Below are 22,500 nucleotides of genomic sequence, written 5' to 3' on the forward strand. Positions count from 1 at the left end.
TTTGCCGCCATCTTTTGATTCATTCTCACGGGACGCACCCCGGATTCGGAAGGCCAGTGGAGTGCTGGTGGTGGAGAGCGATCGATGAGCTGGATCGGTGGCCAGAATGTGGAAGAGGGTGGTCTTAGCGGTGGACACTACCATCAACCATCCGAACGAAATGGTGTTAACGAAAGTACGATCAGCCTCATAATCACACTACCGATCAGCCAGCGGATGTAGGTAGGGTGGATCGCTAGTCCTAGTTTAGTGTTGCCATTGGTTCATGGACTGTGTGTTGAAACATTCCGGTGAAAGAATGATTAGCTAGCTTCCGCACAAGATAGAGTGCGAGGGGATGGGAATGGTGTATGCTCCGTTAACAAAATGGAGCACGCCATTTTCCCTACCAGATAGGAACAGTATTTACAGCTTTGCAGTATTGCTGTTTGGCGTTTCCCTTGCCGAACAGCAAACACCACACCGCCAGTGATCAGTTGCCGGCAAGCTGGAGGTTTTTCCACGCCTTACACCAACGTCACTAACTAACAACGAACCGGCCGGCCAGCAAGCTTATCCGCCGAACCCACCTGTTTCGCTAATCTAGCGCCTAGCTTAGGAAGCTCTGCCTTACGCGAGTCAACTTTCATCGGTTTGACGGCCTCTCCACAATGGCCCCGATTTAATCCGTCAACCAATCTTTGTTACTGACGATAAGTATTGAAAGCACCAGTATTTAAGGCGTCCGAGGGTGTCGCGTTCACCCGGCGATGTCACTCATTGCCTGCCTTTACACGCAATGCACTATCATAAGTTGCTATACAATTGTAAAGTGCACGCGGCGGCTAAACATTAGTTAACTCGTTTTAGTTTTTGGAGGAAACCAAATGAGAAACACACATACACAAACATTCAACAACACAGTAAAGAAAGTAGTTCGTGAGCAGTTGCACAGCAGGGACCACACGATGACAAATTGCTGAACCTTATTATATCCTAACTTCAACAGCCGCGTTTGCATAGCTTAGCATAATTTGTTTTTAGCCGATTGTATGCGAAATTATTTGCAGCAACAGGAGCAATTTACGCAATTCACTAACTTGTGCCATTTGGGAGTAAGATACCGAAGATAGTCAAAGAAAGGATTGCTGCTGTGTGTCCAGGGGAAAAAATGAAAGAATCCCGACTATTGGATGTTGGCTGAACAACGCCACACGTTCTGTACAGTAGTAACCACTACCCAAATCAACATGAACCGAAGATGATAGAAATCGTGAAGCCTCTTGTGCGTGTAGCTTGGATTGGAAATTTGAAGAGAGAAAAGAAGAATTGTGGGTGGAATGAAGGAAGAGAAGAGGAAGAATAAATGAGAAAAAAACAAAACGCCAAATACTTAAAAACTAAAGATCCTAAGTGTGTTTGTGTGGGTGAGTACGTGTGTGCGCATGGGTGTGTATGTACGCAGGCCACACAAAAATCCTCTTCCTCCTCCAGCAACCGGCTAACGGGAGGAAACCACGGTTCAATTATTATAAGAAGTTCCAGTGTCATTGAGTTCCAGTGTATCTTGTTGTAGGAGTAAACGTTTTAAACTGTTGGTCAAAAACTAAAGACACATTCGATCTGTCCCCTGTACATTCTCCCCTGGGACCCGCGCTGTCTTAGGCTTCTAAAAAAGGAATGAATTTTCAAAAGTATTACTAAACAAGCTAATGATGTTGAAGGCAAGTAAAATAGGATCCACTTCGCTTCAGAGCATTCATAGCGTGGTCGTATATGAGAAACCCAATGCTGATTCCCTATTAAATCGGGCCATCCATTAAGGTGTTTTGGTGAGCTAAATAGAAGATCGTGAAGTGGTTGGGCCCCATTAATCCCCGGTTGTACCATGCAATCCGCTAAATGCTTCCGGTGCGACCCGATCGCGATTGTAAGATGATGGCTCGTGCAGCTAGATGATAAGGCTTACCTAGTAAATCCAACTGGTGATTTATAAATATTTTCATTCAGCGTTTAGCATCTAGCTTCGCAGAAAGGGAATTCTCTATCCCATCCGGTACCATGCCGGGTGTCTTGGAATCATGGGTTTGCCATATTTGTGGCCGCATAAGCATAGAAGCGTAGAAGCCGCAGGACGACAAATAGCTTTCACCGAAAATCGGAACGGATGGGAACCGAGCAAACAGTAAGCAAGAGGCAGATAATATAGTGCCGGACATTTTAAGTAGTTCTGTTCCATTAGCTAGGTAATTTTTGATGATACAGAGAGAGAGCTATAGCATGTAAGATCGGTCAAGCCGCTTCGTTCAAGATAAACGAAACACCAACACACAGCGACATACACACAAACAGAAACAATGCGCAATTTATCAGCGATACGTCCAATAGTATTCGAGCATTCCTCGCATGCCCGGCAGGCAGCACAGTAGTGTGCAGTGATGGCCGTTTCGCGCCGTTTTTAACAGTACAAGGAAGATGCACCTTCAATCCCTTCCTCATATTTCTGTTGGTTCCAGCTACACCAACCGCTTGGATGCATGTGGTATTTTATGTTACAGTGACAGAGATAGAGAAAGAAAGTATAGTTGATCAATTGTTCGAATGAACCACGGGAGCACTGAACGGTATAATTACTCCTCGCGACAATCATCGTTAATACACACGATTGGGTTTTGGTTTTTTGAAATATCCTGTTGGAAGGATCAAAAAGGGTGCTTTGCCATTTTATGTGCGTTTTGATTTTGCTTTCTTTTGTTCGTTCTATATTTCAACTGCAGAGCATAATTCCACCGATAGCAGTAGCAACAGCATCATCAGCAGCAGCATTAGAACATATCAATATGGAGAAAATAGACTTAGTGAAATGTTAGTATTGTCATCCCAAGGCTTAGCGTCAGTAAAGTAGAGCAGCAGTAAGGATAATGGTATGGCCATTCAGTTCCTAAAACGGGCAGTATCTTGGATACACGGATGAGATAGATGCTTTGCATGACGGCTACTAAGCAACATCAGAAAACGTGCGTTCAGAGATGCTTACGAAAGTGGTTTCCAACGATAGCTAGGCTTTGCGAAGGAAGAGAAAGGTGCATTGCAGCGATCGATGTTGTAGATTAATTCGGTAGGAAAATTTTCTAGGTTTTGTGGAATTTTCCTCCTCTCGCATTCTCGCATTCCTTGGATCTTTCTTTGGATCTCGCTTCCGTTTTGTAAACCTTTATTGCTGTTCGTTTCATCGCTACTCATCAACCCTACTACTGCAACATACCGTGCAGGACAACGCTGAAAACTCAAACAGCTCCGAGTTTTCCGCTCTGTGGTCTTAAAGTGTGTAAAGTTCTGGCCCTGGTTAAACTCTGACGGGGCCAAACAGTGCCACATTATAAGGAGTACTATTTACGAAAGATGTGAAAAAAGTAAAAACCAGATGAACGAAATTCTTGTATTGATCAAAGAACCCATTGCCGGAGGCGTCTTTTGGTAATAGCAATTTCGAAAAACCTCTGGAGAAAAATCGGAATCGTTTGGTATCTGGATCTGGCCCTTGGATCGCGACTTCCAGGATCGGTAACCGCTGCCGAACGCTACAGTAGCCAGCCGTCAGGCTGAAGAAAGACGCCAGCTGAACAAAACTTTAAGAAACTTTAATATGCTAGCGTATAAGACCGATAAGAGATGCATTAAATGGAGTTCCAGAAAAGGATTACAGACAAGGAATCAAGAAACCAATTAAATGTAACCAACTGATAGTAATAAAACTGACATTCTTTCCTAAAACGTCGTTCCAGTGCACTCTCATCCTAGCCGCAGTAAACGCCACCATATCTGGGTAAATCCATGGTAAAAATGACTTACCTTTTCTGTTGAATAACATGACAAAACTTCCAACCAGATCAAACACTTTTTAACACTGAACGTAATTCTATTGCCGTTTTAAATTGTTCTACTAAATTTTGCTCAACGCACTACGTGTTGCTTCAACGAGTATTGGGTTGGAACTTTTTCGAGCTCCAGCGCTTTCCTATGTGTACTAGATTGCTGGCTTCATCGGCCTGCTACTGATGCGCATCGCATAAACGGTAAAGATTTTTTTATTCGTCCTTATAATCATTAGAAAAACAGTAAATAAGTGTAATAATATTGAGGTAAGCAATGCAAAATTAAATCTTTCCTCCTCTTCCTTCGTTGCTTCTTTCCTTATTGCACTAGACCACTTCTCCAAATTCGTCCGCCCAATCAACATCAGGCTGCAACAGGGCCAGTAATTCCTCGTCCAAGTCATCGTCCATATCAATGTAAGGCATAGGATAGCTGCACAACGTACACTGCATGTACGCAACACCCGTGTTGTGGCCGTTACACTCGCACCTCTGGCAGCTGCTCGGGATGGCGGTGAACGCGATGCGCTTCGCAAATACTTTAATGAACTTCTTCGCGTTGCTCGCATTGGCCGACCGATCCTGCCGCAGGTTGTGGCCCCCAAACACGGACCCATTCGTTTCCATTGCCAGTGCTACGCACTCGCCTAACGATGCCTTGGGTAGGCGTATCTGCTGACGTAGCTCACTGTCACCCTTCAGTTCCTTCACATCCTTTTTGGTATACACGAGGCGGCTATCCATACCGTAGTAGAGCCGCGTTACACGTGTCTTGTTGAATGATGGCTCGTGATGGGCCAGGATGTGCAGTTTGATGTCGTTCTCAAGCAGTTGCTGAAGCACAGACGAGTAATCCAAACGCATCCGGGACATGTGGCAGCGTGAGCATGGTAGCAGAATGAACGTCTTCGAGGCACCGGGACGATACACAAGCTTCGACGCAATCATAATTGCATTGAAGATGTCATCGTTCGTCCCATTGCCGGTCGTAATGTGCTCGAGGAAGGGTTCAAAGCGATCATATCGCTCGAAATCAGCGTTCCCCACCGCTATACTGTACGGCCGGTCAAATGGTGCTGGACCGCCGAACGCAACAACCCCGAAGCGAGTATCGACGATATTAAGCTCCTTCAGCTCTTGGGTAATGGCCTCTATCAGCAACTTGATACTCTTCATATGTACGAACCGTTCGTTACAGGGTTTGGCCTCGACGATAAACACAATATCGGCTGCTGCCGGAACTGCGTTGTCGGTCAGATTCACAAACATGCCCTCCGGAACGAACGTGCCATTCAGCAGTTGACAGCTGGAGAACAACAAGGAACAGCATTAGCATCGTTTGAAGGACAGATCCTTTCCTGGCTTTCCTTCCTTAATTACCTGATACATTTGTCAGGAATGCGCAGCAGCTTGCCCTCGAGTTGACACGCCTGAATGTAAGCCAACGCAGCCGTGCATGCACCACCGGGGTCCATCGGTGTCACCTCGCTCTTGTTACGCAGTGTATTGCCTAGATCCAGACACATCTCGTAGAATGGTGTAACATCGACCACGGAGTAGCAGGACACAAAGTAGGACTGCTTTTGGAGGAAGAAGGATTCACATAGATCCTTCAGCTCATTCGACGCATTGTTGGAGTTGTGCTTGTGATCCGTCGTTCCCACGGGTGAACTGCATCCTGGTAGAGCCCAACTGTCGAGGAATTCGCGGTCCGAGTGGCTGTACACGTTAGCCGCTGTCATGCGATCGTCAAACTGCTCGTTGTTCATCGTACCGAGCAGACCCGCCAGCTTACCAAAGTACCAACCGCTCAGCTCTATCGAGCAGAGATGATAGCGAAGGCTACATGTCAGCTGAAAACCACGCTCCGACTGAACGTACAGCGAGTCTGACTCCCGATATACAACCGTCCCCGTGCCCATCAGTGCCGGTAGGGCGGTCGTTTCCTGGCGATTGATCTTTACCGACTACGTATGCAATTTGATAAAGGATGAAACGTATTAGATAAATGGAGACAACAAACGCGAGAAAAGTGCCGCCCCAACTTACCACATCGTAGATATCGATCTCCAGCGTATGATCCTCGGTTATCATCGTTACCTTACGCGAGTATTGGCCATCTTTCAAAACCTGCAACAGGATACCACGGTTGTCATTAGTCAATGAGTACAAGACACTTCTCTCTTCTCACATGGACCTACCGAAGGTTCCAGCAGCACCGTTAGCGTGCGATTGTGGTAGTCGTGTGCCAGTAGATAGCGACACTCATTCAAACGGCCACCCTGCTGCATCTCGCGGAGATCCATCGATAGGAATCGCTTGTCGAAAGACATGAAGTGACGTGATCCGACCAGCAGGCCAACGCTCTTGAACGGTGGTAACCACATCTGCGGATCAGCCAGCGAGCAGATGCTGGTGTATAGTGACGATAAAGTGATGTTGCTGCCGGAAAACAGATCCTGAATGTCGCCGATGAACTTGATCTCCGGTATCTCCTCGTACTTGGGCGTTTCGTTAAACGCGTGCCAGGACATCGGTAGCTTCTGTTCCAGCTCCATAATACCATTGTCCGGATCGAAAATGAACTTCGTTTTCGCTTCACGATAATGATTCTCCGCCTGAAGGGCTGTCTGTGCGATGTGCGTTAGTTTGTTGCGCAAAATCGTCCACATCTGCTGCAACCGTCGCTCGACTTGAAATTCTTCGGCCAACCATTCCAGCTTCCCCATTGCCTCCTCGTAGCGCTGGATAAAGAACTGTACGAACTCCACCTTCTGCAGCTCCTTAATCTCCTCGACCAGCTCCATCGTGATCTTGTGGAACTCGCGAGCAAATGGTACAATCTGGAAGTACTTCTCGCGTAGAAACCGGAACGTCACAGCCGAGTACTTCTTCGCGTTCGTAAAGACATCATTCGTTACAATATCCTTGTAAAGCATATCGAGATCCTGCGTAAAGTTGGTCACGGTATTGAAATACGGAGAGTCGGCCAGCGTTTGCGTTTTGTCATACAGGAACGCTGTAACGATGCGAACAGGGCGCAGAGTTATTCGTTTAGTTTGGATCAACCATACAAATCGAACTGATTGCAAAAAAGCAAACACACTTACTGAAAATTTCATTGCCGATATACCAGCTGAGAGATTCACAATAATGTACGATCCGGATGATGGTAGGTTCGATGTTCTGCAGCATCCTGTGCCAGAAGATAGTTGCCATGTCCGTGCACTTGTCCCAAAGCTCTTGGATGTTCTGTAACATGAGAAAGAAAGAAAACAACTTTATTCGTGGTTCTTCACTCTACCTACACTCTACCAATAACCATGCTGCTTCCTATACTGAAACAAACCTTAATAAACTGCAGATGTAGTTGCTTGATAAAGTTATCATATCTCTGGAGTGATTCCTCCAGCGTAGATGAGATATACTGCATCGCGTCACCCGCAAATATGCGTCCGATGACTTCGGAAAAGTTCTGGAACGATTGCTTGATACGCTCGAACAGCTTGCTTAGCGATTTGCCGAGCGCTTGCCCAGAGTCACCCATCAGCTGTGCCAGCTCGGTCAAGAATTTCGGCAACGAAGTAATCTTGTTACGCAGAGCCAGCTCGTCCAGTATTGTGACTGTGAAATTGATGGCTGACCGAATGTAGAAATCATCCGCTACGTAGGATGCATTTAGGAAGCGGTGCAAATCCTCCAGATCATTCTGCAACACGCTCAACCCGGACACGTCGTTGAGCAACCCTTCGACGTATGGCAGTGCGGCCTCATAAATGCCCATCGTCGAGTCCTTTGACTCGAGGTACGCGTGCTTGATCCAGAATTCCGTGTACTCCAGGAAGGAGCTGTGCAGGCCCTTGAAGTATTCACCGAACCACTCTAGCAAATCGGATTTGATCTGCGGCCGCCATAGGAGGTGACCCGTGATGAGTCGGGAATGGTTCATTTTCAGATAGCTCGCTACGTCCACCATACGCGACTCGTTGTAATCTCGCCAGAAGTCAAAGTACGCACTACGCGTGTCTGGTATCACACCGTACATGTGCACGTTTTCGGACCCATCCGGTGTAACATTCACTCGCAACTGAACAAGCTTGTCGTTGATATTTAGAAGGAAGAACCCGTTTCCATCGATCTCCATTCCATCAATGAGCGTTCCGTTGATCATGTAAACAGGATAGGCCCCAGCACTCTTCACCCACAGCCGATACTTGCTTTGCGATGTCATACGCTGGAAGAGGAAAAATGGACAGGAAAAGTGTGTAAGTAACTGGATTCCACCTTACGGTGCTGTGCTGTTTCGTGCTCACCTCAAAGAGCAGCTCTTTTTGTGGAACGTTTAGTGAACCCAGCACGTGACCTTGCATGCGTGATAGATACGCCCGCTGATAGACAGAATTGGAGCTCACACCGTACAACCCATCACGTATGCCGATCGACCCGATGGAATTCAGCGCTAAATCGGACGATTCGTGTACCGTAAACAGCTGGTACGAATAATTCCAGTAGCCTACGATAGGCCGCAGATCATTCAGATTGAACCCTGTCGCGAACAGGTGCTGATCATCGTCGTTATAGCGAAGCTCCAAGTTGGAGCTAAACCAGTGGGATGGATTGGTGAAGTACTGTGCATCGAGCGTCACATCTTGCTTAAAGCTAGGATGACCGAGGGCAATTCGCAGATTCTGACCACTGGTAGTAGCATTCGCTAGATCACGCCAGGCCACGCCGCCCCTTACCGTACGCTGGGCTGGCATTGTATCTTCTTCGCTCGTCCGGTTCGGGTTATACGCGAGCGAGATGTCCGAATCGAAGGCATTCTCCGTGTACGCGTACCATCCTTCGGCCGAGATGTTACGCTTTGGATACGAAACCTGTAGCGTAATATTTTTCGATTCCAGATCAGCTCGTGAACGGTTTGTCAGGAACAAGTCGAATGCAATCCACACAGTCGGTGCCAGCTCCAGCCGGGACTGTTTCCGGTCGACTTCGCCCTGCTGCTCAAAGTCCGCCGTCAGCACGACCGTTCGGTTCGGATGGATAGCCTTTACCAAATATTCCCGTCCAGTTGCCTTGTTCAGCACGTGCACTTCTGCGGTGATGTTGAAGTTTTTGTTGTTCCGTAGCTGAAACACTTCGGCACGCTTAAAGTCCTGGAAAAGGTAGAGGGCATCAATATATCGTGAGTAACGGATTTCACAGGGCCCGTGGCAACACATGCCCAATGACATTACCAGCGTGCGAATATCGGCATCTAGTTGGTTCAACGAATGCACATAGTGTACTCCGAGTGGCATAAAGTTGTTCTCCAACGTAACATCTATCGTTTTCTTATCGAAACCGACTCTGTAATGAAAAAATAACGCCAGCTAGTTACCGATGGTGGAACTACACACAGTGCAACCATACCGGAACATGCCCCTTACCTGGATTCCTCTTTTGAGGTGTACTGACCGTTGAGTATCTTGTTGGAATTATAATCCACCTCGGCATGGCCGGTCGTAATCGCGGGGCGTTGAGCCAGTCCATACTTTACCTCCGCATAGTGACGCGTTTTCAACGGTAGTTCCATCTTGATCGTACCCTGTTGCTCACGGTCCTGATTGTGCTGGCGGTAGGTGGCCTTTGCGTCGAACACGGCACTCGATTCCGGCCACGTACCCTTTACGTACCTAATCGATTCCAGGGGCGTCTCAATGAACTCCAATTGCCCGTGGATCCAGGTCACGTTCAGGAACGGTGTTGTACAGTTTACATCGCCCTTCATGTTCGATAGATTATTGAATGCCACATTGGCACTGGCAACCTTCGTAGACGCCGGTATGGAGACATTGCAACTGGAGGGATTGAAATGTTACCGTGAGTGTTTCAATGTGGGCGCATTCTGCCTGCACTTACCTCATAAGATGTAGTGCTTCCCGATAATCGTAAGTTCCGTAGGCCGTTAACGTATCTTCCAGATACCACGGGCCTTGCAGTATAGCCTCCAATTCGCGCTTTTCACCTTCGCGGATCAAGTTGACATTCGTTTGAACCCGTTGCTGCCTTGGATCGGGTCCCCATTCGAACCTCACCAACGACCTCAAATGGCCGAGGTAGCTATACTCCGAAATGTACGCATACCGCTTCCGACTTTCATCCGTTTCGTAGGACGTTTTCATGTTGAACGATTTGACCGGTTCAATGAATGGCAAGTTACCTCTCATCTCGAACGCCAATGTATGAACATCGCCTACTGGCTTCGGTAGCTGCACCTTCAGAACACCGGACAGGTCGCGGATCGAGAAGAAATCTACCGAAGCGTTCGAACTGAAGCTGCAGAACCAGAAGGATGAATTAATTCAGAGGAAACCACGAACCAACAATTCGCCAATATACTTACACCCAGATATTGTTCAGATTCAGGTCTCCACCAAACGTAATGTTGTGGTTGTTGGCCACATCTGGGCTCACGTACCGAACGCCAGTGCGGAAAATGCGCTCGACAGAATTTCGGACGACACGATTTTCGAGAGCAAACTGCATGTTTGATTTCAGCGCCCAGTTCCACGCGCAGCTCGCATTGCCGGCCACTTCCCGAATACCGTACCGAGCAACCACTGAGCCCGATATCGGCTGCACATCAAATTGCATCTCAACATCGGCCTGATCGATACCATAGTCAACCCATGGCGACCGGATGTTGAATTTACCCAAAGCTTTGTCAGTGGTTTCGGGCGCAATTCCCAGGTAGAAGTCCACGTTCTTGAGGCTCGCTACCGTCGAGTCCGCTGCAAATTTAACGAACCAATCCGACATGGCTAGCAGTTTGAAGCTACCGTCCAACTTTGCCATCTGATTGCCCATTTCAGCATGTAGAGCAAACGCGGTCACCTTGGACTGTTGGGTACAGCTGTAGTGTATCTTGCCATCGGAAACAATCTGATGATCCACCGACTGCAGCTTCACATCCGCACGGTATGGTATGTCTTCAATGATTACCGCGTTGCCATCGAACTGAAAAACTTGTTCATTCCGATACAGTAGCCCGGAAACGTTATATTCACTGTCCTTAACATTCAGGAGCCGACCATCAATGGACAAATTGGTATAGCCTTCTATGGGTAGGTTCAGCTTGATGGTGAACATCTCCCGGTTTCGCTCAGCACTCGCCCAAATCGCACACTCTTCTGTGCTGTTTCGTTTGTTGAGCTTTACCTTCACCGCCGCCTTCGGTTTAGGCGAACGCGTAAACTCAAATTGAGTGTTCAGCTTACTGATCGGTAGGAAGTTTGAGTGATAGCGGCCAGTACCGGTAATGAAGTGTGGCGCCGCAAAGGACCAAGAACCATTGACACGGAACTACGAATAGAACATGATGTTGGAAAGGAGGCGTGTCAGTAAAATGGCATCGGTTAGTTGCGCTCACTACTCACGTCACTATGTAGCGTTCCGTCGTACACGTCGAATCCCAAATCCATCATATTGTCCGTGCTGGCAAAGTCCTGTTTGTAAAAGACGCGGCATGCGTAGTACGGCATCAGCGGTGCTTGTACCCAAACACTCATGAACGTGTCAATGAATTGATCCTCACTCTAACGAACAGGACAAAAGTAGTTGAATTGATACACGATTAATACAAGATATGGTTTGCTATGCACAGGTCTTACCTCAAAATACAATGCCAGCGAGGCATTCGTCGTCATCGTTTTAGCCGTCAGATTGCCCTTGTAGGTATGATCGTCTAGCTCGAACGTACCATTAAGGAACACTTCCTGCAGATTCTTGATCGGTGTCATGAGATTGACGAGCGCATAATGTTTGTGTTCCTCAGATTCATCCTGATGATACTTGTAGTTCACATGGAACCCGGTTTTGACCCACTCCGTACGGTTGAGGAACTTGACGTTCATACCGACCGTTATGTCGGTGGCATCAGCCGGCACCTTTAATACAACTTCCGACTTGATTTCCTTCGCCACCGGGAACGGTGTACGTATCACGAGGATGTTCATTGTATTGAGTAGATCCTCTTGTATGAAAGTATCGTCCAGATCGATTACACCTTGCGGTAAAACAATCTTACCAGTTGCCTGATACTTGACGCCGCGTTGAGTCAGTTCTAGCGTACCATTGATAGTTGGCCAAAAGATCGTGTACAATTCGATGTCACCGATAAAGTTAAGCTCATCTTCATCATCATCATCATCATCATCATAATCTTCGCTGTCATTATCGGCATCGACGTGTTTGTGGCCGGCGGCTGGCAAGTTGCGAAGGAGTTTCGGTTGTGGTTTCGATTTCGCCTTAAACCCTAAGCGGTGGTTCGAGAATTTGCCAGAAAGTTCTACATCCACATATTCTGATCGTTCATTGTTGATGACCAACTTCGCAGTCAGTGCGCTCTCCTCGAACTTTTCCAGTGGCGTGTAGAGACGGTACGAGTACTCGAAATCCATCCAGTGCGCCCAACGCCAGACACCCGTACAACCGATCATTATGCTATTCAGTCCTGCCCGGAAATCAATATTGTCTTGTTGCAGCTTTGCCCGTAGGAGCGCCTTTTCCCAACCCTTGAGCGGAGTAGCGAAATGGATTTTGATATCGTAGTTCTGCGATGAAACCACCGCAAACAGCAATTCTACGCCAAGCGTCGTCGACGGTGTGATCACTTCTGCCACGAAATGCCGCTCCTTCTCGATGAACCCGAAGCGGCCGTTTATTTCGCGGAAATTCAGATTGGACGAGGTAACATTCGTCGTTAGCATGCAATCGACAATGTTATGCACGTGACCAAGGACGGTCATGTCATACTTCTCATCACCGAGCTTCAGCTCGGCCGCGCCCGTTACTGCACGATTTTCGCTGAATGACACCATCGTCACTAGCGCGCCTGTTTGGTAGCCTTCGAAAGGACTTTCGAACTTCAGCGAGCCAGTCACATTCCGATGACGACCGTCGGTGTCGTACTGCCAGTTTGTGTGCACCGACAACACCTGCGGTGGCTCACCGGTAACCGTGTAGTTGTATGTGCATTGTGTTTCGAACCACTTCTGATTGTAGTTGTGCTTCAAGTGTAACCTTGCGGTCGGCACGTGTGGGATGGAGCTGTGCAGCTTCGTGTCAAGCTCACAGTTGAACACAGTCTCATCGGACATGTAGTAACCCATCAGCTCCATGCCCAGATTTTGATGCTCTGCCCAGTATGCGGAAATGTTGGTGCGGAGCAGATTGTCCTTGTAATAGAACCCACCGTTTAGCGCGTTACGGTGCCAACCGTCAAACGGTGTGTTGAGTTCAAACAGCAGCCACATGTTATGCAGAATCCCACCATCCGTGCCGACATTCAGTTGCATGTCGATCGCTTCACTCGTGTTCCACGAGATACGAACTTTAGCCAGATACTGCGCATCGAGCAGCGTTAAATTGAACCTTCCGCTGAACGATCGATTAGGGTATGCAAGCAGAACCAAGCCGGTGTACCTGCCGTTGGATGGGGTATTGAGTTCACCGGATACCTTCACCTGTTGCGTCGGATCCCGATTGGCATCCCATTTCAACTCGATGCCAACCTCTCGCTTCAGATCAGTGGAATAACCACGCAGTGAAACGCTAATGTCACGAACCCTGGGAAATAGAAGGAGGTTAAATCGAGAAGTGTGGAATGCTTCCCCATCGGTACTTACTTATCAATGTGCAACTCCAGATCGAGCTGCTTGGTCGGTGCCGTTTGCATCAAAGCCGAAAACGAGTACATTGCATCATTCCAACGAAGCTCCGTATAGCTTTCCGTACCAGTAAAGTTGTTCTTTGGTGATGGACCATGTCGAACGAAAAGGGCGTACGGATTCTTGTCGTACTCCGCCGTTAAGTTTAACGTACTGCCTTGCACGTCATGAACATATTTGAACAAGCCCAGCACCTCCCGCAACGTCGGGCCCGTTTTAATGTCCAGCTTTGCCTGGTGATAGCTCTTAGCGAACGAGCTACGATCCATGTACCAGCCACTAACATTGAGGGAGTGCGACGAGAACCAGACTCCGCGGAACTCAAACTAGAAAAGAAAATACGATCGATACCGATTCAATCGGATGTAAAGCATTCGGATTTACAAAGCTGCGAGAGCCTACATGCACAATTTGAACTTACCTGGTGCGCCCTGGGATTTTTCTCCCACACCTTCAGGTTCACTATTAACGGATGGAAACCGGGCACGGTTAGATTCATGCCAGATTCGAACCAAAACTCACGTGAGGCCGGCATGGCAAACGTGATCACCCCTTTTATGTCTCTTTGCGGGGCGTACCGTATGTCCAGTGTGGACTTGTGTTCCTGACCCTTCTTCATCATGTTTTCGTGACTGCAAAAGAGAGGAGAGCCATATCAACAGCTATTCAGGGTATTTGATTTGAACTGACGCTCCCGTAGTACACATACGTTAACACCATTCGCATGTCCGTCTTGGAGACAGGTCGCGCCACTGCCATCGTCAAAGAGGTTCGTTGTTTGAGGCGATCGTACTGATCATTCTCCTCAGATGCCAGATACAGTCTTTCCGGATTTTCCTGAGTAAAGATCACCTTTATCGTTGTCGTGTAGTTCGGATTAATCAGGTCCTTTGCGTTGTTGTACAGCAGCTCTAAATCGTATCGACCCACACTCACAAGATATGTACCGTTGATTGCAACATCGAAGTGCGGATAGGCGCTGGAGCGCAAATTGAAAAAACCACTGCATGACATGATTTCCTTTTTGGCCTTCTCAACCATGGCGTTAATAACAAGGTGCTCCAATTTGCTAGACGAAAACTAAGTATTTAGCAAAAATATCTTAATTAGAAATGACAAAAGTTCGCTGTTGAGACCGAAGCCCTTACCTGATACTCCATGTTGTTGTATAACATAATGGTAGAATTGTAGGACGATGAAACGTAACCCAACGCCCTCGCTCGCAGCCGCTTTGTCTCGAAAAGGAGATCATAGTCCCATTGCGTAACGTTTTTTTTATCCGTCTCGTTTACATGTCCACCGAGGCCCGCAATGCGCTCATTGTTCACCGACAGGTAGAACGAAGGGTAATACCGGCGACCGTTCCGAACGACAGTATTGTTGTAGCCCATCTCTAGCGCTAGATACTTCCGATCATTTACGTTCAGCGAAATCTCAAGCTGCTTCTGGTTGGGCTTGTTAATAAAAGCACCCATTGCTTTGTGCGAGATCTTTCCATTGACGAATGACATGATGGCGGTGTTGCGGTTCACGTCCAGCGTTATATTCGCCCGGAAAACACGCGGAACGTAGGAGTTGGGTGTCTCGAAGATGATCGTACCGATCGCTCGCTTCCCGCCGTTCGGTCGTACCCAGGTGTACTTGAATAGGTAAGACTTTGCTGTTAGGTCCGCTTTCTCTAGCGTAACATCGAAGTTGGCTGGTCCGCTGAGAATCAGGCTCGGTAGCTCCTGTTCGCCCCCATTTATCACGTCCGGTAGGCTGTAGTTGGCGCACAGCTTTAGGCCGAGCGCCTGGTCGATCACTGGCCATGTGCAGGTTGAATTGGCGTACCGCCGATCGATACCGGGTTGAATGATCTCGCGACCCTCCTCCGCCAGCACCAATATCTCCGATCGGACGCTCAGTATTTCGTTGCGATCCTGCGGAAAGTTGACCTGCAGCTGCACTTGATCCGGGCCCCGCGCCAACAGCTTAGCTTCCCAGGCTGAACTCGAGTACAGGTTCGTTTTCACCTTGAGCGACGTAGCTGCGTGCATGAAATCACTCTTCATGGTTCCGGTCAGATCCACGCTGACACTCGGTTTAATTTTACCCTCCAGATCGGCCTTCTGGCGCCAAATGTCGAACATCCGGGCCACTGCTGTCATGCGCAGGTCAACCGAGGAGGCACCGACAATGCTAAGGCCGAGTGGTAACCCCGACGATAACGGTACATCGTACGCGGCGTCGAGGAAGATGGCAGATTTCGTCAATGACACCTCCTTCCCCGAGAACGCCTCCTTCAACAGATCCCACTTCACCTTGCGCTGCTGTACTCTCAGGTCTTCCGTAAGGTACAGCATTTCGTTACCAAAGATCTTCACCCCGATCGTCACCTGGGGAAAACTGAAGTTGCTCTTCAACTGGAAACCCAATTGTTCCACCTCGTTCTGCAGCGCTCTAGCAATGAGCGTAGGTGTCATGCGGTCTTCGGATGCACGCTTCCGGCGGCCATCTTCTCCGCTATGGCCCATTTCATCACCCCACTGGTCTTCGCTCCACAGCCGCTCCACCAGGAACGATGGAATGTATCTCTTCAGCCCTATCAACATTTGATGTAGCTTCTCGTTCACCATCTTGGCGCTTAGAGTACCCTTGGGACCGAAAAATTCCTGCACCATATCTTCCAATCCTTCGGCACGAATATTCAGCTCGACAAAGTTGATAGATTCACCAAACAAATCGGTCGTCATGTTCAAGCGTATCGACCGTGGCAGGTACGATTCCATTCCGAAGATCACGTTACTATCGACCGTGAGGCCAAAGTTGTACTCATCGAAGAACAGTGTCTGCTCATAGTTGCGCGAAAACTTCCGAATATCCAGGTTAAACTTCTTTCCGAGATCGTCCTCAGCCAGCAAGCCCTGCGCTTCGACGCGCACGGGTGAGGCACTCTTGGCCAAGTTTGTCAAATGTGACCAAACAAACGAACCGACCTGATTCACTTCCTCCGTTTTCAGCACATGCTTGATCAGTTTGATAGAGAGATAATCCGGGCAGCGCATGGTCTGCAGGTACGCAGCAATCCGTACCTCTACCTCTAGCTCCGTCGTTGAGTACAGCTTCAGAAAGTAGTCCTTCGTACGATGGCAGTCATGGCGGCGGAACACGTTCACAGCTTCCACGCGCACTTCCGTTTCCAGCTCGCTCCTTTCGATGATACGACGCAGCTCCTGATTCAGCTCCTTGCCCACCACCCCCATATTACTGAGTGACTTCAGCACAATGACCAGCAGATTTCTCTGAGTCGAACTTTCCACCGCACTTCCACCGATCAGTTCGCGTAGCTCTGTTTCTAAAAACTGCACGATCGATTGTACGCTTTCAGAGTCTTCACAGTGGGGCACAATTTGGCAGAACGTGTTCACGACCATAGTCGCCGGGAGATAATAGTACGTCTCATCGCCGATCGTTTTGCCGTGTTCAATCAGCTCTAGCATCGAATCGAGCACTTCCGTATTTGGTCGCTTGAGGAAGGCTAATGATTTCATCCACCCGCGAGCATCCTCCGACGACACTTCTCGCTTTACGATCTGATCCTTCATAAGCGCGACCGAGGCCGGACTGCCGATGTATGGCAAACTCGCGAGAATGTGACTGCGTCCACTTTCGCAGATACTGTGCGAACGGAAGAGCAGTTGGTGCAGCGCGTTCATCGACAGCGTCCGGGCGGCACTCAAGAAGTTAAGGAAAACGTCTGGAAAATTGCGACGAATGTTGGGAAACCCGAGGGCACACAGTTGCTTCAAGAGCTCGCGCGACGCCTTCAGCTCATCGTGACTCTCCCTCAGCGAAGGGGTGTGATCATACAGCAACGAGGACCTTTGCTGGATATCCAGTTCGTCCTTTGGCTCTTCGTGCGTGTAAGACTCTTCCTGGAAAAACTTGAGGCTCGTCCATGTTTCAGTAACCGCACCCGCCATACCATTCGAGAACGGTATCATCTGATGCCGCTCGTAGCACATGACATTCTTGTATATGTAGTTATCCACAGTGATCTGCGAACACAAGGTAATCCCAGCGTACAGTTGACCGACATCAAACCATTTACCATCCCAGTGAACTTACCTGGCAGTAGCTTGTGGAGTTAAGAATTGGCCAAGCAACGTAATTCTGTTGGAAAATATAATATGTTACACAGATTATGGGCTCCCCAAGTGTTGCTAATATGTGAGGGCGTGTGTACGGGTTTGCAATGTGGTACTTACCGGTCGAAAATCGTAGGGCACCGTCTGTATGAAGGACGTAGTTTTATAGCGTCGCTTACACGACATAATGTCTTTTGTCTTGAGGAATAGCAATTTCGTGTCGTTTCTACCGCTTGTCTTGTACGTGACATCGCATATGCCCGAAACATCGGTTTCCGTCGTCTGGAAGTCAATATCGAACCGAGGCATTGTGTTCTGCAGCGATGAAAGGATACCGCGCTTGAGGTTGAGCGTCCAGGCGGACTCATCGTTCTCGTGGCAGATCTCGCTGATGGCACCATCATGGAACGCGAACCGCAGATCGTAATTCATTAGCTGCTCTGCTATCAGCTCACTCTTCGAATGGACATCATTTGTTTCGCTTAAATCGGGAACGTTATTATAGTCATCGTAATCCGCATCATCTGTAGCGGTTGATGGAGCAGCCCGTTCCCGTACTTCGATCGTGGATAGTTTCAGCACACCCTGGCAAGGTGCAGGAAAATCGAGGGTAACGGTGGCCGATACGTGCAGCTCGGATGTATTGTCACCACTGCCCGCTAATGACGTGTTTACGATCATCGAGTATTCGTAGTTGTACAAGCTACCAACGTTATAGCGAAACTTGTTGTTTTCCTCCGAACACGTGGGCCTGCCACATATTCTGGGATCTTTCAGGGGATCTACGGTGAGATGGGCGGTGTAAAAGTAGAATAATCAAGCAGCACTCAACCTCTAAAAGATATACTATGCTGGCCTATGTAATAACCAGCATAATATAAGACGTCGTTTCAAGCACATCTGCTACTGGAAATGTGCTTACTCTTTCAAGTTAGAATAACTGTAGGAAACTGAAAACAAAATCTACCGTATACTTAGATTAACATGTCAATACTCACTTTTTTTATAAGCGTCCAGAGGTATTACTAGCAGCAGTACCACCAACACTACTGACCAGCCTATGCTTTTCCATTTATCCATGATTGTTTTCTGCTAAAATTTTCAAAACTTAACGGACTGCTTATCTCGAATCACGTAGTTTTCGGCATTCTTTTAACACAAGAAACTAGTAAAATGAACAAAAACAAGGATATACATTATTGGCGCTGACTTCTCTTCTTCTAGTAATCAGCAGTGCGAATCACAGCTCAAACACTCGTTCATCGAACACGATCGTATCGCCGATCACTGAAACACGTCATCATCCACACGAAGCCTATCCTCACTCAGCAGTCATCCTGCCTTCTTTTCTTATCTACAAACGTGGCATTTTAAGAGGAAGCACATGGAAATACACACGTATAACAGCATCCTTGCTAGGATTCGTTATCAAGTTGAAACTCTTTACAATCACGCACTCTATGACCGGGCCCACATCACCGAACCCAAATAAATCATCTTGAACATGGTAAACTTGAACTTTGACTGCAGCAGCACTAATGTAGACGGTTGTTTACTGATGGTCGCCGGCTGTGCGTCGCGCCGTACATTCTTTTCCTTCCCAGTTTCTCTTCGGTCACAGGTTCGCTGTCGCTGATAACGAGGATCATCACGGTTTGGAAAGACTGGCCGATCGATGTCATTCACCGTGTGCCACGCTGGAACATGAGCACTTTCAACCGATCGACTGCACTGATTCCATTAATTTCCAAGGGAAATATAATCACTTCCTGCTAATATTATGCACTCAAATCTTCCGATCGTATGATGGCTACTTCAACTACAAATACACCGCAGTGAATTAATCACTTTACACTTGGTTTCGTTTTTCAAAATGTTGCGCAATCACTTTTCAAACGAAATTTTTGAACCACAAAATGGCGCATCGTTCAACAATCAATTCCTACCTTAGCGGATAACACGGATAACGTCGTGATAGGGAATACTGGTTTAAGATTACTTTGAATCATCCGCAGATATAAAAAATTGAGGGAATAACCGGAACTTACAATCAGTATGTCAGAGCCGGGCTAGCACCAACATCTCAGCACCGATAATCCTTAAAACCGAACCGTACCGTACCAAGCGATCGTTGAGACTGGCAAAATTGAAAGGTCTTTCACTTCAATTCGCTGCGCTCATCTCTCAGCACGTCGGTTACGACCGATAATGCTGAGAAGATGGGCCCACATGTCCTCGTTATCAGTGGACCAATGTCAAAGGTCTTGGCAAACGATCGGTGTGGCCAGTCCAATAATCATTGGTCGGTAAGCGAGGGGAACGGTGAGCGGCAGACGATGGACGCACACACAACGCTAAACCAAGATTTTACTCGTGGCGGCATGGTGCTCCTGGGAGCACCAGTAACTTATTCACTCACAAGATTAACGAGTGCGATGGAGCGGTCGGCTGAGACCGAGGGGGAGCGATGCAACAAGCAGGATTATCAGCATCAATCATGCCCGTTGTACCGTACAGGAATAGTCTCATGACGAATGACGCGTTGAAATAATAATCATGCCCCGTGAAAAGCAAGCTAATGGTACTTGGCCAATCAATATTTTTGACGATTGCATGTTAGTGAAAGAAGATTTTCGTAACACAGCTTTTCCTTGGCTTTAGCCCTCAATTTAAATATTATTTCAATATGAACAACAACAAACAGTGCTGCAAAGGAACTGAAACATAATTTGCTAATAAGTTTTTCATAAGCAGAATCAAAACCTCAGATACATACGTGTGGGCTGGTTTTCGTTTTTGATTTTTCTTTCGTCAATAGAAACGCGCGCTTCACGTGAGATCTTTTCCGCAATCCAACCTTATTGTTCTTATTTCATTTTGTTCGATTTACACGCCCCTGATCGGGAAATATCAAAAATTTGCTTTGCTTCCACCATCTATCATTGTCTAACACCCGGTTTTTACGTATTAGAAAAACGTTAAAGATAAAACGATTTTATGCATCCATTCCCACATTTGTTGAGCCATAGCGGCTTTTCGAAAGAGAGAGTGAATATATTTTACATTTACTATGCGCACACCGGTTGGGAGCAGGAACGATTTTGAATTACCAGAACGTAGTCATTGGAAGGAAGCAAACAATGTTTAGAACGTATTCCTAAGTAACTTTAAAATTAAGCTTTATATTAATCTCTAGAGGGGTTCCTTAGAGCTGTCTTTTGCTTTTTCCGTGCACGTTGATACATTATTGCCAGTGCGATATTCTGTGGATCATTTGGGAAACTAATTATCGGATAGTCGCATGATGTCGCTTGTGGCACACTTCCTTCATACCGATGGATCGGCAATCTCAACTGCAGTATAGCAGTAGGTTTCTATTTTTATCCGGTTACGGTTCTTTTTGGGTCCAACCACCGTTCGTTCTCCAATGCGTTCGTCTTAATGTCGCTAAACTAATATCACAGGAAACCTAAAGTCTAAGCCACGAACCGAATAAACTAAAACCTGTACCCCAAGCCCAGGAAATGTAAGCACATTCTATGTTGTTTGTGCACTTGACGTTCGCCTTGCAAAGCTCAAATGAGACTAGTGTTTGATCACGAATTATAGAACTTTGCTCTTTTCAGTGTCAAGCATAGCTGTGGAATGCTAGTTTAAAATGTCACATTTCACAAGACACGCTCAACGTCTCCTATTTCTGGGCACAAGATCATTTGTCTTTTTAAGCTTGCTAACGAGAAACCTGGAAGATGGAAATGATAAAATTCTTTCTCTTGTGCAAGTTCCAAATTTCGATCACAATCTTCCTCCACGTACATCCGATATTTGAGCTACCAAAATCAACAGTGTTCATTAGAATAAAATAGGGACAAATTGCTAGTCATACTTTTAAACCATGATACACCGTTACACTTAAATAATCATCAGATCCATAGGGTTGGAATACGCCATCAATTCAAATGTAGGTTGAGAATATCTTTATCCATCACATTAGTTGCTCCTGGAACCGTATGGTTGTGCGTTGGATTGAGTACTTATTTGAAAACATAAAATAACAATAACTAAGTCTACATCGACCAGTGCTGTTTTGCAGTTAAAAGTTATACTAAATGTTGATATTTAAAACTAGCATGATAAAAATTAACCACTTTGCTCGCGCTTTCCTTGCAGCCCCTGTTTTTCCTGGTGGTCTTATCTATCAAATCTGGCTATTCTAACGTCAAGTTTAAAAAAAAAATTGATTGTATATCTTGGCTATGCGACATTTTCTCGCTAAGCGAATCGTACTCGCGATGACAACCTTTCTCGATGAAGTTGATCGTGCGGACTGACTTTTTATGGTATGACCAAGCAATATATTTGGCATGACTGAATCGATTGCTTTGGAAGCTAAACCTATCATTGAATTGATCCTATTCAGATACGATGATCAATTACTGAAGCTTGGAAGGTGTAAAATATCTAGACTGCGATTGATCTTATCTAATCTCGAAGGTGAAATATGAAATCTATCTACAAGAATCGATTATGCTTAGTACTTGATGATCAGCCAAAGCAATAAACTAAAATATATTCACGCGCTAATAAACATTAAAAATAACATCTCAGATGCAACACAAACACGGATAGTGGAGAAATATTTGACAAAAGCCACTAATTACATGAAATTCAAAAATTCAACCAGCTTCAACCGCTTTGAGAGCCCTCGAAAGAGATAGTGAGGCCACAATGCTGGCGTTGTTTCTGATGTCAATGGTGGCTTTGAATTAGCTGAACCAGTATGATAACGGCTTAACACTCCCTTCA

General features: G+C 46.9%; 3 protein-coding genes across 6 annotated transcripts in view; 1 reads left to right on the forward strand and 2 right to left on the reverse strand.

The window, feature by feature from the left end:
• Positions 1–896, forward strand: part of LOC126581765 (FERM domain-containing protein 5) — a 7,668-nt gene extending 6,772 nt beyond the window's left edge. The window contains exon 8 of the mRNA XM_050245643.1: positions 1–896. This exon is cut by the window's left edge and continues 680 nt beyond it. Within this exon, the coding sequence (XP_050101600.1) occupies positions 1–18 (18 nt within the window). The 3' untranslated portion in view covers positions 19–896.
• A 3,013-nt stretch (positions 897–3,909) lies between these two features.
• Positions 3,910–19,815, reverse strand: LOC126569520 (uncharacterized). Of its 2 annotated transcripts, XM_050226671.1 has the most exons (21): positions 19,743–19,815; positions 18,693–18,859; positions 17,815–18,476; positions 17,675–17,719; positions 14,713–17,604; positions 14,274–14,644; positions 13,986–14,196; positions 13,523–13,890; positions 11,507–13,463; positions 11,273–11,431; positions 10,240–11,198; positions 9,756–10,172; positions 9,284–9,694; positions 9,092–9,203; positions 8,168–9,010; positions 7,204–8,088; positions 6,965–7,106; positions 6,056–6,873; positions 5,904–5,984; positions 5,235–5,821; positions 3,910–5,160 (listed from the first exon to the last, which is right to left on the reverse strand). In XM_050226671.1, exons 2-21 carry the CDS (start codon positions 18,772–18,774, stop codon positions 4,182–4,184), a joined length of 12,981 nt encoding a protein of 4,326 aa, XP_050082628.1. In that variant the 5' UTR covers positions 18,775–18,859; positions 19,743–19,815; the 3' UTR covers positions 3,910–4,181. The 2 variants fall into 2 exon arrangements, with proteins under 2 accessions (XP_050082628.1, XP_050082629.1); XM_050226672.1 differs by lacking the exon at positions 19,743–19,815 and having other exon boundaries at positions 18,693–18,952.
• A 718-nt stretch (positions 19,816–20,533) lies between these two features.
• The window catches only part of LOC126570494 (galactosylgalactosylxylosylprotein 3-beta-glucuronosyltransferase S), a 6,994-nt gene continuing 5,027 nt past the window's right edge, over positions 20,534–22,500 (reverse strand). For all 3 annotated transcript variants that reach the window (XM_050228288.1, XM_050228289.1, XM_050228287.1), the window contains one exon: positions 20,534–22,500. This exon is cut by the window's right edge and continues 22 nt beyond it. In XM_050228288.1, coding sequence (XP_050084245.1) covers positions 22,461–22,500 — 40 coding nt within the window. In that variant the 3' untranslated portion in view covers positions 20,534–22,460.

The sequence above is a fragment of the Anopheles aquasalis genome, chromosome 2, assembly GCF_943734665.1.
Source record: "Anopheles aquasalis chromosome 2, idAnoAquaMG_Q_19, whole genome shotgun sequence".
Lineage (NCBI taxonomy): Eukaryota > Metazoa > Arthropoda > Insecta > Diptera > Culicidae > Anopheles > Anopheles aquasalis.